At 42.1% G+C, this 16730-nt stretch overlaps 1 protein-coding gene across 1 annotated transcript in view; it reads right to left on the bottom strand.

Annotated features, from left to right (window-relative positions):
- LOC115145222 (zinc finger protein 804A-like) overlaps positions 1–15965 on the bottom strand; it is a 36756-nt gene extending 20791 nt beyond the window's left edge. The window contains exon 1 of the mRNA XM_065021662.1: positions 15861–15965. Coding sequence (XP_064877734.1) covers positions 15861–15965 — 105 coding nt within the window. The remainder of the gene's footprint in view (positions 1–15860) is intronic.
- Between the last annotated feature and the right edge of the window lie 765 nt (positions 15966–16730).

Genomic DNA, 16730 nt, shown 5'->3' with positions numbered 1-16730 from the left:
TTGTTCCTACCAGGTGGCGTGGCGAGAATCTGTCTCCTCACCACGCGCTCTCACCACTGGCATCCCCCAGGGCTCTGTTCTAGGCCCTCTCCTATTCTCGCTATACACCAAGTCACTTGGCTCTGTCATAACCTCACATGGTCTCTCCTATCATTGCTATGCAGACGACACACAATTAATCTTCTCCTTTCCCCCTTCTGATGACCAGGTGGCGAATCGCATCTCTGCATGTCTGGCAGACATATCAGTGTGGATGACGGATCACCACCTCAAGCTGAACCTCGGCAAGACGGAGCTGCTCTTCCTCCCGGCGAAGGACTGCCCGTTCCATGATCTCGCCATCACGGTTGACAACTCCATTGTGTCCTCCTCCCAGAGCGCTAAGAACCTTGGCGTGATCCTGGACAACACCCTGTCGTTCTCAACTAACATCAAGGCGGTGGCCCGTTCCTGTAGGTTCATGCTCTACAACATCCGCAGAGTACGACCCTGCCTCACACAGGAAGCGGCGCAGGTCCTAATCCAGGCACTTGTCATCTCCCGTCTGGATTACTGCAACTCGCTGTTGGCTGGGCTCCCTGCCTGTGCCATTAAACCCCTACAACTCATCCAGAACGCCGCAGCCCGTCTGGTGTTCAACCTTCCCAAGTTCTCTCACGTCACCCCGCTCCTCCACTCTCTCCACTGGCTTCCAGTTGAAGCTTGCATCCGCTACAAGACCATGGTGCTTGCCTACGGAGCTGTGAGGGGAACGGCACCTCAGTACCTCCAGGCTCTGATCAGGCCCTACACCCAAACAAGGGCACTGCGTTCATCCACCTCTGGCCTGCTCGCCTCCCTACCACTGAGGAAGTACAGTTCCCGCTCAGCCCAGTCAAAACTGTTCGCTGCTCTGGCCCCCCAATGGTGGAACAAACTCCCTCACGACGCCAGGACAGCGGAGTCAATCACCACCTTCCGGAGACACCTGAAACCCCACCTCTTTAAGGAATACCTAGGATAGGATAAAGTAATCCTTCTCACCCCCCCCCCTTAAAAGATTTAGATGCACTATTGTAAAGTGGCTGTTCCACTGGATGTCTTAAGGTGAACGCACCAATTTGTACGTCGCTCTGGATAAGAGCGTCTGCTAAATGACTTAAATGTAAATGTAAATATATTTGAAATTCTTCTAAGTAGACACCCTTTGCCTTGATGACAGCTTTGCACATTCTTGGCATTCTCTCAACCAGCTTCACCTGGAATGATTTTCAACCGTCTTGAAGGAGTTTTTGAGCACTAGGTGGCTGCTTTTCCTTCACTCTGCTGACCAACGCATCCCAAACCATCTCAATTGGGTTGAGGTCAGGTGTTTGTGGAGGCTAGGTCATCTGATGCAGCACTCCTTTGTCAAGATACATCTCACAAAAACACGGTGATTGGAACCAAAAATCTCAAATTTGGACTCATCAGACCAAAAGACAGATTTCCACTGGTCCACTATGTCTATTGCTCGTGTTTCTTGGCCCAAGCAAGTCTCTTATTGGTGTTATTTTAGTAGTGGTTTCTCTGCAGAAATTTGACCATGAAGGACTGATTCACACAGTCTCCTCTGAACAGTTAATGTTGAGATGTGTCTGTTACTTGAACTCTGAGGCATTCATTTGGACACTCATGAGGCTGGTAACTCTAACGAATTTATCCTCTACAGAGGTAACACTGGGTCTTCCATTCCTGTGGTGGTCCTCATGAGAGCCAGTTTCATCATAGTGCTTGATGGTTTTTGCGACTGCACTTGAAGAAACTTTAAAATTTCTTTACAATTTCCGCATTGACTGACCTTCATGTCTTAAGGATGGACTGTCCTTTCTCTTTGCTTATTTGAGCTGCTATTGCAATAAAATGGACTTGATCTTTTACCAAATAGGGCTATCTTCTGTATAGCACTCCTACCTTGTCACAACACAACTGATTGGCTCAAACGCATTAACTTCTTAAGGTATAGGGGGCAGCATTTTCACTTTTGGATAAATAGCGTGCCCAATTTCAACTTCCTGCTACTCATGCCAGGAATATAAGATATGCATATTATTAGTATATTTGGATAGACAACACTCTGAAGTTTCTAAAACTGTTTGAATAATGTCTGCGAGTATAACAGAACATATGTAGCAGGCAAAACCCAGAGGACTAACCGTTCAGATTTGTTTTTTGAGGTCTCTGTCTGTTCAGTGAGTTCTCATTGGCAAACGATATTTCTTAGGAACCTGTTTTCAGTTCCTACCGCTTCCACTGGATGTCACCAGTCTTATTCATTTGTGCAATGAAGAAGTAGGTCATCTAGGAACTGGGTAACACTGTTGAGAGTGCGCAAGACGTGAAAAGTAGCATGATTTGTTGTCTTCCTGTATTGAACACAGATAGACCCGTCTACAATTTGATCGATTATTAACGTTTAAAAATACCTAAAGTTGTATTTCAAAAGTAGTTTGAAATATTTTGGCAAAGTTTATAGGCAACTTGTGAAATATTTTGTAGTGGCGTTTTTTGGAAGCTGTTTTTTTCTGGATCAAACGCGTCAAATAAATGGACATTTGGATATATATGGACGGATATAATCGAACAAAAGGACCAATTGTGATGTTTATGGGACATATTGGAGTGCCAACAAAAGAAGCTTGTCAAAGGTAATGCATGTTTTATATTTTCTGCGTTTTGTGTAGCGCCTGCAGGGTTGAAATATGCTACACTCTTTGTTTACTATTGTGCTATCATCAGGTAATAGCTTCTTATGCTTTCGCCGAAAAAGCCTTTTAAAAATCGGACATGTTGGCTAGTTTCACAACGAGTGTAGCTTTAATTGAGTATCTTACATGTGTGATTTAATGAAAGTTTGATTTTTATATCATTTTATTTTTTTTGCTGCGCTGCATTTTCCCTGTTTTTGCCCAAGTGGGACGCAACCGTCGCCTATCCTAAGAAGGAAAGAAATTACACAAATTCATTTTTAATAAGGCATATGTGCTAATTGAAATGCATTCCAGGTGACTACCTCATGAAGCTGGTTGAGAGAATGCCAATAGTGTGCAAAGCTGTCATCAAGACGAAGGGTGGCTACTCTGAAGATTCTCAAATCTCTGGCCTTGAGATAGAAGCTGTTTTTCAGTCTCTCGGTCCCAGCTTTGATGCACCTGTACTGACCTCGCCTTCTGGATGATAGCGGGGTGAACAGGCAGTGGCTCGGGTGGTTGTTGTCCTTGATGATCTTTATGGCCTTCCTGTAACATCGGGTGGTGTAGGTGTCCTGGAGGGCAGGTAGTTTGCCCCCGGTGATGCGTTGTGCAGACCTCACTACCCTCTGGAGAGCCTTACGGTTGTGGGCGGAGCAGTTGCCGTACCAGGCGGTGATACAGCCCGCCAGGATGCTCTCGATTGTGCATCTGTAGAAGTTTGTGAGTGCTTTTGGTGACAAGCGCCTGCAGGGAGCCCTACAAAGATTCATAAAACAACTCTTCAAGTTGCAATATAGTCAAGGTATAATGTGGAGGAGTTTGTAGAGCAGTGGTTCCCAACCAGGGGTACTTGGCCTATATACTTGATGCCTACTGGTAAAATGCACATGAGGGGGTACTTCAGGAGTACTCTAGGCAGAGCAAAATTCAACTGGTGGTACTGTAAGTGAAAAATGTAAGCGAAAATTACTCCTCTGTGTTTGGAAATAATGACATTTTTTCCAAGCACATACCTATTGAAACCTGTCAACAATGGCAGTAGTAAAGTGGTTCTACACCACAGAATCAATTTTTGTAGGCTGTGTGGCAATTTGTTTTGCTCTCACACTCAATCAGATTGTGGTTGAATTTTGTGACTGAGGTGTTGGTATTCTATTATAGCCCTTACACGGGGAAAAATATCATGATGGAATTGAATAGAGCTTCCGTCCCCGAGAGAACATTGTATTACAAACTCAATAATGTCTGGTCTTTCACTCCACTGTAATGCTTTCCTCTGAAAGGGCTAAAGAGAACAGAGCTTTAAAAAAATCACTCAGGTGCTGGCTTCTCCTGAGTGCTTAACCCTTGTGTTGTCTTAAGGGTAAAAAAAATTACCTGCCACTATGTATAACAGCAGAGAAACCCCCCTAAAATGTTTTATTTTTTTACTTGAAATTTGATGACTTTTCCTAGAGTGACCCCAACATTAGAAAAAGTGAAACATTACCATTGTCAATATTCCCATAAAACCTGTACACCACCAGAGTACAAATATTGTCATAGGGTCATTTTGCCCGGCAGTTCTAAAATCATTTACGCATGTACGCACGCAACGCACGCACGCACGCACACACACACACACACACACACACACACACACACGCACACGCACACGCACACACACAATGAGGAATTGAGATTTATGTGTGCTACTGATTGAACTCCTGTAGAGGAAGATCAGCATGGTTGGCACAGTTAGAAAGAGCAAGCCTGAGCTCCCCCTGCACTCCTCGCAACAAGGGAGAGAGAGGCCTTCTCATCAAAGTTTGGCTTCACCCCCACCACCACTATAGTTTTTTACCTCCCAAAGAGGAACAAGAATGTGGTCCTACTGAGCACACCACAGGAAATGGCTGAGATCAGTAATCGTGAGGACAGGAAGCCAGCCATCATCCTGGCCTACAACCACAACAAAGGAGGTGTGGACAACCCGGACAAGATGATTGGAACTTACAGCTGCAGGAGGATGACTGCCCGCTGGCCCCTGGTCATCTTCCATAACATCATTGATGTGTCCTCATACAATGCCTTCGTGATTTGGAACAAGATCAACCCTACCTGGATGCCTGATATAAGCGGAACAAGAGGAGGGTGTTCCTGGAGCAGCTGGGAAAGACACTTGTAACTCCACACATTCAAAGAAAGGAGCGCCTCCCCCGCACAGCAGCCTCTGCAACGCTTGTGAAAGCTGTTCAGGGGGCTGAATCTTGTCCAGATCCACCTGTGGCTGCAGCTGGGGCAGGCAAGAGGAAGAGATGCCAATTCTGCCACCCAAAGAAGGACTGTAAAACAAATACTATGTGCTGCACGTGAGAAATACATTTGCAAAGTCCATGCACACACCCATGCATACTGTCCTACATGTGCTAATTAGAGTTGATTGATTTATGTTCTTCACATTTTTGTTTTGTATCCATTATCTTATTTTATTCTTATTTATTGTTGTTGTTTATACACCCTGTGGGTGGGGAAATGGTTAAAAAAATGGGAGAAGACTAGTATGTTGTAGTTGAATTCTTAATTGTACAGTGTATATAGGATTATATCACTATGTTGCAAAACAAGTTCAAGACTGTTATTGTTTCCTTCAATAAAATGCATTCAAACTACTTTCTGCAAATTTCTTAGGCTATACAAGTGCTATCGCTTGAGTTTTTTTTTATACCTCTGCAATACCTTTAGCAATAATAATAATAAACCTCTACTTTAGTAAAGAAAACAATTATGACAGATGTGTTGTAATAAAAACGTGTCCACTGATTAAATGTAGTCTTTCTGCATTGTGAAGAGGGAAACCCTAGATATTCACAAAGTTTGTGATGAATGACAGGTTGATTCTTCATACAAAATAGATTTGGGGTTTAAAATTCAATTAAGCTGCTTTATTTAAGGGGTTTAGTGAAGGCGGGTAATGTTTTACCCTTAGGGTCAAGGGGAATATACACAATGTTAATACTACACAAGGGCTTAGAAAATACACAGGTAAGCCTGGGTTAAAAAAGATTGAAAAGTAACGCAAACACAGTAGGTTAGAGTCTGATTTGATGTGCTGAAATTATGGTTAATTCATTATCTTCTTGGTACAGATATAGGATCTTAATTTGAGCCAGTTTGCTACAGTAGGAAAATAACCCTGCAGCAACAGAAAGTTAATTATTATGTGGATTAAAATTAATAGAGACTTCTTGTAGGGGTTGATACATTTTTTGTTAGGGCAAATCAAATATGACATTTTGAAGTGGAAATTACAAACTTTAGAATCATTCTATGCAGGACAATTCCTGAAACAACAGGATGACCAAATTAAGATACGGCATCTGTACACATCCTCACTACACTATAAGGCTTCGTTGAGACAATGATTTATCAATGACTCAAGCCCAGCTCAGCTAATCCCTACCATTGTGACGCAGAGTTGTCATAATGCTTCAGCAATTGTACATTACACCAGGGGCATCAGTAGAAACAATATAAGTCACCTAATTTGCCCTGAATGCCTCTACTGATGCTACAGCTATTGTATGCAGTAATCATGTGCCTATGAACCAGATGTATACTGTTAGCACTAAGCGGGTGTGCCCTAGTAGGAAGTCCACTGTGAGCAGCTAACTCGGCACTAACATAAAGAACATGAGCACATCTACTGCTGCTAAGCTTCCCGGTAAAGCAATGAAAGCAAGTAAGCATCCCATAAGACAAGTGCTCAAAATTAGCCCACGTTTATATATGTAGCTTAAGAAACAAGGTTAATGAAATCAATATTTTGCTAGTAACAGATGACAATAATATTCTGACAATCTCTGAAACACAATTAGACAACACCTTTTGACAATACAGTAGAAGCAATTCAAGGTTATAACATTTATAGAAAAGATAGAAATGACAATGGTGGAGGTGTTGCTTTTTATATTCAGAACCACATTCCTGTAAAGATTAGAGTGGATCTCATGTCAAGTACAATTTAAGTAATATGACTACAGGTTAATCTGCCTCACCTAAAGCCAATTCTAGAGGGAAGCTGATATAGACCACCAAGTGCTAAACGTCAGTATCTGGAAAACACGTGTGAAATGCTTTAAATTGTATGTGATATCAACAGAGGTATATTTTCTGGGTGCTTTTTAAATATTGACTGGTTTTCATCAATCTGCCCACTCAAGAAAAAGCTTCAAACTGTAACCAGTGCCTGCAACCTGGTTCAGGTTATCAGTCAACCTACCAGGGTAGTTACAGACAGCAGAGGAATGAAATCATCAACATATATTGATCACATCTTCACTAATGCTGCAGAAATGAGCTTGAAAGCAGTATCCAGATCCATCGGATGTAGTGATCACAATATAGTAGCCATATCTAGGAAAACCACATTTCAAAAAGCTGGACCTAATATAGTGTACAAGAGGTAATACAATAAGTTTTGTAGCGATTCCTATGTTATTGATGTAAAGAATATTTGCTGATCTGTGGTGTGTAATGAGGAGCAAACAGACACTGCACTTGATACATTTATGAAATTGCTTATTCCAATTGCTAATAAGCATGCACCCAAACCTGTTGTGACTAGGGGGCAGTATTTTCATTTTTTGAAGAAAAAAAAAACGTTCCGGTAGTAAACGGGATATTTTGTCAGGACAAGATGCTAGAATATGCATATAATTGACAGCTTAGGATAGAAAACACTCTAACATTTCCAAAACTGTAAAAATATTGTCTCTGAGTATAACAGAACTGATGTTGCAGGCGAAAGCCTGAGAAAAATCTAATCCGGAAGTGCCCCATGTTTTGAAAGCACTGCGTTCCAATGAGTCCCTATTGAGCAGTGAATGGGCTATCAACCAGATTACTCTTTCTCCGTATTCCCGAATGTGTCTACAGCATTGTGACATAGTTTTACGCATTTATGTTGAAGAATACCCGTAAGCGGCTACATTGCGCAAGTGGTCACCTGATGCTGAAAAACGAATTGTGGATATATTATCGAATAGATATTTGAAAAACACCTTGATGATTGATTATAAACAACGTTTGCCATGTAACTGTCGATATTATGGAGCTAATGGAATATTTTTAGCCGTTTTCGTGACTGCAATTTCCGGGCTATTTCTCAGCCAAACGTGAAGAACAAACTGAGCTATTTTGCCTACAAAAATAATATTTTGGGGAAAAAAGGAACATTTGCTATCTAACTGGGAGTCTCGTGAGTGAAAACATCTGAAGCTCATCAAAGGTAAACGATTTAACCTGCTGCTAGCTGGACAAAATGCTATGCTAGGCTATCGATAAACTTACACAAATGCTTGTCTAGCTTTGGCTGTAAAGCATACTCATACTTTGTAAATCTGAGATGACAGGGTGATTAACAAAAGGCTAAACTGTGTCTCAATATATTTCATTTGTGATTTTCATGAATATGAATATTTTCTAGGGATATTTATGTCCGTTGCGTTATGCTAATTAGTGTCAGGCGATGATTACGCTCCCGCATGCGGGATGGAGAGTCACTCGAGTTAAGAAAATGACTGTAAAAATGGTTAAATCCCTGTGGATTGATGAGGAATTAATTAAATTGTATGGTTAACCGATTGGCAAACTTATTGCAAATTGATAAATCATGTGACTAAACTGAATAAAAAGAAGAAGAACTACACTATGAAACCAAAAATTATTGTTGTCTATCAACAATGACAGGCCACCCGGGTCTGACAACTTGAATGGAAAATGACTGAGGATAATAGCGGACAATATTGCCACTCCTATTTGCCACATCTTCCGTTTAAGCCTGCTAGAAAGTGTGTGCCCTCAGGCTTGGAGCGAAGCAAACGTCATTCCGCTACCTAAGAATAGTAAAGTCCCCTTTACTGGCTCAAACAGCCAACCAATCAGCCTGTTACCAACCCTTAGCAAACTTTTGGAAAAAATTGTGTTCGACCAAACACAATGCTATTTTACAGGTAAACAAATTGACAACAAACTTTCAGCATGCCTATAGAGAAGGACATTCAACAGGCAAGCACTTACACAAATGACTGATGATTGGCTGAGAGAAGTTGATGCTAAAAAGATTGTGGGTGCTGTTTTGTTAGACTTCAGTGCGGCCTTTGACATTATCGATCATAGTCTGCTGATGGCAAAGTGTATGTGTTATGGCTTTACACCCCTTGCTATATTGTGGATAAAGAGTTACCTGTCTAACATAACAAAGAGGGTGTTTTTTATTGGAAGCCTCTCCAACATAATCCAGGTAGAATCAGGAATTCCACAGGCAACTGTCTAGGCCCATTGAAAAAGGTAATCTTTACTATGCCACCGGCTTTGAGGAAAGCCAGAGTGTCTATATATGCAGGTGACTCAATACTATACACGTCAGCTACTACTGCGACTGAAATGACTGCAACACTTAACAAAGAGTTGCAGTTAGTTTCAGAGTGGGTGGCAAGGAATAAGTCAGTCCTAAATATTTCTAAATTCTAAAACTAAAAGCATTGTATTTGGAACAAAACACTCACTAAACCTCAAATAAATCTTGTAATAAATCATGTGTAAATTGAGCAAGTTGAGGTGACTAAACTGCTTGGAGTTACCCTGAACTTCCTTGGCATTAGCTAATGGGGATCTTTAATAAATACAAATACACTGTTCTTCTATTCTGTCATAACCATGCCCATGTTTGAAAAGCGGGGTGACTTGAGGCATTAATGATTGGCGTCATAGATTTTCTTCTACCGGGCTTGAGTGTCCTCCAAACCCTGCTAAAGAAAAAGTGTGTAAGTTTGTTGATAAATACATGCCAGCTGCCTGACACACACATTATGCCAGCTGCTCCACATTTTGGCAGCTGTAAAAGCAGAGACAAAATTTGAAGGCTGAGATATTTCAACTTTAATATTAAATGTTGTCTTCTTCCTGTGCCTGAATTTCTGATATTTATTGATATCTTCATTCATAACATGGTAAAAGGAAAAAATATCTGATGGTCAATTCAAAGTAAGGGAGACCGGGGTTGGTTGTCACACGTTTGACTCTTTTGTGCATTTCTCAGCACCAGTATATCTTAAATGACTTGTTTCAATATTAGGAGAAAGACCACGGTCTTGGGTTGAAATTTGTTTCCTCATATCTCATTCCAACATGGAGTTATAAGGCATCAAACACACTCTGTCCACTTGTGTCAACCAGTATGGGGATGGTCATCACAATGTTTGCCCTGATATTAATATTAAGGGTTGCAATGTATTTAGAGCTGACAGACAGAGTAGAGGTGGTGGATTGGCCATTTTATAAAATAAAACAATTCTGTCTCTTTACTGAAATCCATTTCCCTTGCCAATTTATTTTAGCTACCTTTGTCTGGGGATTTTTTTGTCATAACATTATAAGAGTCTTACCGTCCAGCTAACCTTTGTTCACTTGAGGAGTTAACAAGTTTGTTGTCTTCTTTTACTAAATCAGAAGTTATTATCTTGTGTGACCAAAATTATGATTGGGAAAAGCAGGCTTCAGACAATCTAAATGATGTGTAATAATGTAAACCTAACGCAGCTGGTGACTAAGCCTAAATGGCCCAGCCCTAAAAATTCTTCAAAGTCAACTTATTCTAATGTTGCTACTGGTGTCTTTTCCCAATATATTAGTGACCATTGCCCAGTTGTTTGTGTTTGAGATACAAAAATCTAAGCCTCATATCATCACATAGACAAACTTTAAAAACTTCAGTGAGCAGGCTTTTTTTAAACATTATTTTAGTGACCTTGATTCTATTTTAGTTCTCCTTGAACCTGATTTATCTTTCAACAGATTTTTTACCAGGTACGTTGACTGAGAAGACATTCTCATTTACAGCTTTGACCTGGGGAATAGTTACAGGGAGAGGAGGGGGATGAACGAGCCAATTATAAGTTGGGGATGATTAGGTGACCATGATGGTCAGATTGGGAATTTAGCCAGGACACCACGCTTAAGACCCCTACAATAAGTGCCATGGGATCTTTAATGACCTCAGAGAGTCAGGAAACCCGTTTAACGTCCCATCCAAAAGACAGCACCCTACACAGGGCAGTGTCCCCAATCACTGCTCTCGGGTATTGGGATATTTTTTAGACCAGAGGAAAGAGTGCCTCCTACGGGCCCTTCAACATCACTTCCAGCAGCATCTGGTCACCCATCCAGGTACTGACCAGGACCAAACCTGCTTAGCTTCAGAAGCAAGCCAGCAGTGGTATGCAGGGTGGTATGCTGCTGGTAGATGTCTTCAATAATACTATGGATAATCATGCTACCTTCAAAACACTAAGGGTTAAAGGCAGGTTGAATGCCTGGAACACGCCAGAATAATCAGAAGTCATTCATAAAATCATGTATGCTTCGGTCAAGGCCAGGAACACAGGCTTAGGCCTGAACAGGCAAGCTTTTAATTAACTGAGGATTCAAGATTTTAATGGAATTCAGAAAAAGTTTTGAAAACTCACAAATCCCTGAAGGTTTCTACTTCCTCCTCTCTGCCACAACACATTAATTCAGACTCTGACCTCAATATGGGAAAAATGCTATCATTGGTGCATTTCTTCACCATTTTATTTCAGCGGGCTCTCTCTTTCAAAGAAATTTGAAGCCTATTCACAATGATACTGGGCTGGATGCTGATAGGGGAAACTTGCTGAATGATCAAATACATTGTTGTCAAAGCTTTCCTTTTAGGCTACTTACAGAAAAATATGTCCTGGATGATTTGCTAGCAATAGACAACATGAAATCCACTGGGGCTGATCAATTGGTTCCCGTTCTACTTAAGTGTGCAGCGCCCATCATCAATAACCTACATGTTTTATTTAACGTTGTGATCAGGAAATTTGTGAAAAGTATGGAAATCACCTCTTGTGTTGCTACTCCATAACGGCGGGGATAGTAGTGATCTTAATAATTATCACTTCCATTTCAAGGCTTCACTGTGTATCTAAAATTCTTGAATCCTTGGTAAATGTACAACTTTGCTCTTTTTTTAAATCTGAGAAATGTATTTTGAATGTAAAACAATAATGGTTTAGGCATGGTCATAGCACTACTACAGCAACCACTTTAGTTGTTAAGGATCTTGTCAATGCTTTAGACACTAAAATGAAATGTGCTGCTTTGTTTGACATGTCAAAAGCTTTTGATACTATTAATCATACTATTTTATTGAATAGGTTGTCCTCGATAAGCCTGAGGTCTGATGCCTGTTTATGGTTTCATGATTATCTTAGCGACAGAACCCAGGCCATCATGATTGATGGTGTTAAGTCTGAGTGCATGAAGGTGTGCCACAGGGGTTGATTTTGGGACCTGTTCTCTTCACTATTTATATAAACACCATTGGTCAATCTGTTACATTTTTTAACTTCATATATATGTGGCTGATACTATTATGTATGCTATTGCCTTTGACTGTTGATCTGGCTGTGTCAAACTACAGTCAGATTGTATAGCTATGCAGGAATCCCTTGCTGATGTGTAACTTGTGCTTAATAGGGATGAGCCAGCCTTAACTCGGACAATCACCTGTCAGTCTGCACAGCGCCATATCAACCCAGAGCAAATCGGACTGCTTCTCTCTACCATTTCGCCGGATTCTTGACGCTCTGGATCATTACTCCGGATTATTGCAGCTAGCTAGCTGAAAACGAGTGGCTAATGTTAGCTAACGCCCCTGGCCCGAAGCAAGCACCAGCTAGCCTTGAGCTAGCCTTGAGCTAGGCCCATATACCAGCTAATTATAGGGCTACAACCCTTTATTGTTGACATGGAGCCCCGCCAATCCATCACGACTGGACTGCCAACTTGATCGCCCAATGTGGTCTCAACGCACTATTCTGTTACGATATCGCCGAAGAACCATCTACTAGCCCCGGCCCACTAGCTTTTCTGAATGCTGTGTCCCCTTCTCGCCTAGCGTAGTAGTGACTACCGAACAGCACCCTGACTCACCTATTGCTGCTCTTTTGAGCCTATGATCACTTGGCTACACAGCTGCCCCCTGGACTGTTTCAATAACACGGCACCTCATTTTGTTTACCTACTGGCCCCAGTCTCGAACTCAGGTTCTGTATGTACCTAACTGACCCACTCTGCCCGTTGTTGTCTTAGCTCTCCTGATCAACACCTGTGATTGCTTTAAGCCTCTCTCTAATATCAATATTCCTTTTCTACTGCTGTCTTGGCTAGTTTTTGTTTAATTTCACTGTAGAGCCCTCAGTCCCACTCAAAATGCCTTAGATATTTCTTTCGTCCCACCCAACACACATGCGGGGACCCCACCTAGGGTAACCGATGCCTGCAGAGACGAAACCTCTCATCGTCACCCAATGTATAGGTTTACCTCCACTGTACTCACATCCTATCGTACCCTTGTCTGTACATTATGCCTTGAATATATTCTACCATACCCAGAAATCTGCTCTGTTCTGAATGCACTAGATGGCCAGTTCTTATAGCCTTTAGCCGTACCCTTATCCTCCTCCTCCTCTGTTCCTCTGGTGATGTAGAAGTTAACCCAGGCCCTGTAGCTCCCAGTATTAACTCTATTCCCCAGGCGCTATCATTTGTTGACTTCTGTAACAGTAAAAGCCTTGGTTTCATGCATGTTAACATCAGAAGATTCCTCCCTAAGTTTGTTTTTCACTGCTTTAGCACTCTCTGCTAACCCTGATGTCCTAGCCATGTCTGAATCCTGGCTTAGGAAGGCCACCAAAAATTCTGACATTTCCATCCCCAACTACAACATTTTCCACTAAGATAGAACTGCCAAAGGGGGTGTTGTTGTCATTTACTGCACATACAACCTGCAGAGTTCAGTCATGCTATCCAGGTCTGTGCCCAATCAGTTAGAGCTTCTACTTTTAAAAATCAACCTTTCCAGAAATAAGTCTCTCACTGTTGCCGCTTCCTATTGACCCACCTCAGCCCCCAGCTGTGCCCTGGACATCATATATGAATTAATCGCCCCCAATTTATCTCCAGAGTTTGTACTGGTAGGTGACCTAAACTGGGATATGCTTAACACCCCAGCCATCCTACAATCTAAGCTAGATGACATCAATCTCACACAAATGATCATGGAACCAACCAGGTGCAACGCTGTATCCGAAAACATGGGCACCCTCATAGATATCATCCTGACCAACCTGCCCTCTAAATACACCTCTGCTGTCTTCAACCAGGATCTCAGTGATCGCTGCCTCATTGCCTGCGTCTGTTATGGGTCCGCAGTCAAATTACCACTCCCATCACTGTCAAACGCTCCCTAAAACACTTCAGCGAGCAGGCCTTTAGTAATCGACCTGGCCCGGGTCTCCTGGAAGGATATTGACCCCATTCCGTCAGTAGAGGATGCCTGATTATTCTTTAAAAGTGCTTTCCTCACCATCTTAAATAAGTGTGCTCCATTCAAATAATGTAGAACAAAGAACAGATATAGCCCTTGGTTCATTCCAGACCTGACTGCCCTTGACCAGCACAAAAACATCCTGTGGCGTACTGCATTAGCATCGAATAGCCCCCACGATAAGCAACTTTTCAGGGAAGTTAGGAACCAATACACACAGTCAGTTAGGAAAGCAAAGGCTCGCTTTTTCAAACAGTAATTTGCAGCACAATCTCCAAAAAGTTCTGGGACACAGTAAGGTCCATTTAGAATTAAAGCACCTCCTCTCAGCTGCCCACTGCACCGAGGCTAGGAAACACTGTCACCACCGATAAATATATGATCATCAAGAATTTCAATAAGTATTTTTCTATGGCTGGCCATGCCTTCCACCTGGCTACCCCTACCCCGGTCAACAGCTCTGCACCCCCCTCAGCAACTTGTCCAAGCCTCCCCATTTCACCTTTACCCAAATCCAGATAGCTGATGTTCTGAAAGAGCTGCAAAATCTGGACCCCTACAAATCAACTGCGCTAGACAATCTGGATCCTCTCTTTCTGAAATGATCCACCGCAATTGCTGCAACCCCTATTACTAGCCCGGAAAGATGCCGCGGTCATCCCCCTCTTCAAAGGGGAAGTTACCCTAGACTCAAACTGTTACAGACCTATATCTATCCTACCCTGCCTTTCTAAAGTCTTCGAAAGCCTAGTTAACAAACAAATCACTGACCATTTTGAATCTCACTGTACCTTCTCCTCTATGCAATCTGGTTTCCAAGCTGGTCATGGGTGCACCTCAGCCACGCTCAAGGTCCTAAACGATATTATAACCGCCATCGATAAAATACAATATTGTGCAGCCGTAGTCATCGACCTGGCCAAGGCTTTCAACTCTGTCAATCACTGCCTCTCCTGGTTCACAAACTACTTCTCAGACAGAGTTCAGTGTGTGAAATCAGAGGGCCTGTTGTCCAGACCTCTGGCAGTCTCTATGGGGGTGCCACAGGGTTAAATTCTCAGGCCGACTCTTTTCTCTGTATACATCAATGATGTCGCTCTTGCTGCTGGTGATTCTCTGATCCACCTCTACGCAGTCGACACCATTCTGTATACTTCTGGCCCTTTTTTGGACACTGTATTAACAAACTTCCAGATGAGCTTCAATGCCATACAACTCTTCTTCTATGGCCTCCAACTGCTCTTAAATGCAAGTAAAACTAAATGCATGCTCTTCAACCGATCGCTGCCCGCACCTGCCCACTTGTCTAGCATCACTACTCTGGATGGTTCTGACTTAGAATATGTGGACAACTACAAATACTTAGGTGTCTGGTTAGACTGTAAACTCTCCTTCCAGACTCACATCAAGCATCTCCAATCCAAAATTACATCTAGAATCTGCATCCTTCACTCATACTGCCAAACATACCCTCGTAAAACTGACTATCCTACCGATCCTTGACTTCGGCGATGTCATTTACAAAATAGCCTCCAAACTCTACTCAGCAAATTGGATGCAGTCTATCACAGTGCCATCCGTTTTGTCACCAAGGCCCCATATACTACCCACCACTGCAACATGTATGCTCTCGTTGGCTGGTCCTCGCTTCATATTCGTCGCCAAACCCACTGGCTCCAGGTGATCTATAAGTCTTCGCTAGGTAAAGCCCTGCCTTATCTCAGCTTATTGGTCACCATAGCAGCACCCACCCGTAGCATGCGCTCCAGCAGGTATATTTCACTGGCAACCCCAATGCCAACTCCTCCTTTGGCCGCCTTTCCTTCCAGTTCTCTGCTGTCAATGACTGGAACCATTTGCAAAAAGCTGGAGACACATATCTCCCTCACTATCTTTAAGCATCAGCTGTCAGAGCAGCTTACAGATCATTGCACCTGTACATAACCAAACTACCTCATCATATTGTTATTTATTTTTGCTCCTTTGCACCCACATTCGTCTTCTGCTCATATATCACTCCAATGTTTAATTGCTGAATTGTAATTATTTTGCCACTATGGCCTATGTATTGCCTTACCTCCCTAATCTTACTTCATTTGCACACACTGTATATAGATTTTTCTAGTGTGCTATTGACTGGATATTTGTTTATCCCATGTCTAACTCTGTGTTTGTTTCGCACTGCTTTGCTTTATCCTGGCCATTTCGCAGTTGTAAATGAGAACTTGTTCTCAATTGGCCTACCTGGTTAAATAAAGGTGAAATAAAATAAAGTAATTAAAAATGGGGCAAAATGAAATACATGTTTTTAAACTCTCGTAAGAATGTTTCAGATGAATTACATGTTCATTCATTAGATGCTTCTCCAATTGAACGTTTTCCCGCATTTGGATTGATATTGATTTGACGTTTAAAAAATACATATATAGCTGAAGTTAAGATTTAATGTTGGCTTTTTCTACAGAAACAGATCATGCCTTAGTAGGAAGCAGATTATTCAATGAACCCTTTTATCTGTCCTTGATTATTGTCAGAGTGAGCGCAACTGGTCGAAGGAAGTCAGGTGCAGGAGAGCAGAGATGAGTGAACAGGCACACTTTATTTAGGCAGAGGAAAACAGC

The sequence above is a fragment of the Oncorhynchus nerka genome, linkage group LG2 (assembly GCF_034236695.1).
Source record: "Oncorhynchus nerka isolate Pitt River linkage group LG2, Oner_Uvic_2.0, whole genome shotgun sequence".
NCBI classification, from domain to species: Eukaryota; Metazoa; Chordata; class Actinopteri; order Salmoniformes; family Salmonidae; genus Oncorhynchus; species Oncorhynchus nerka.
Note: the sequence above shows the minus strand (reverse complement) of the source record. Positions and strands in the feature narration are given on the sequence as shown.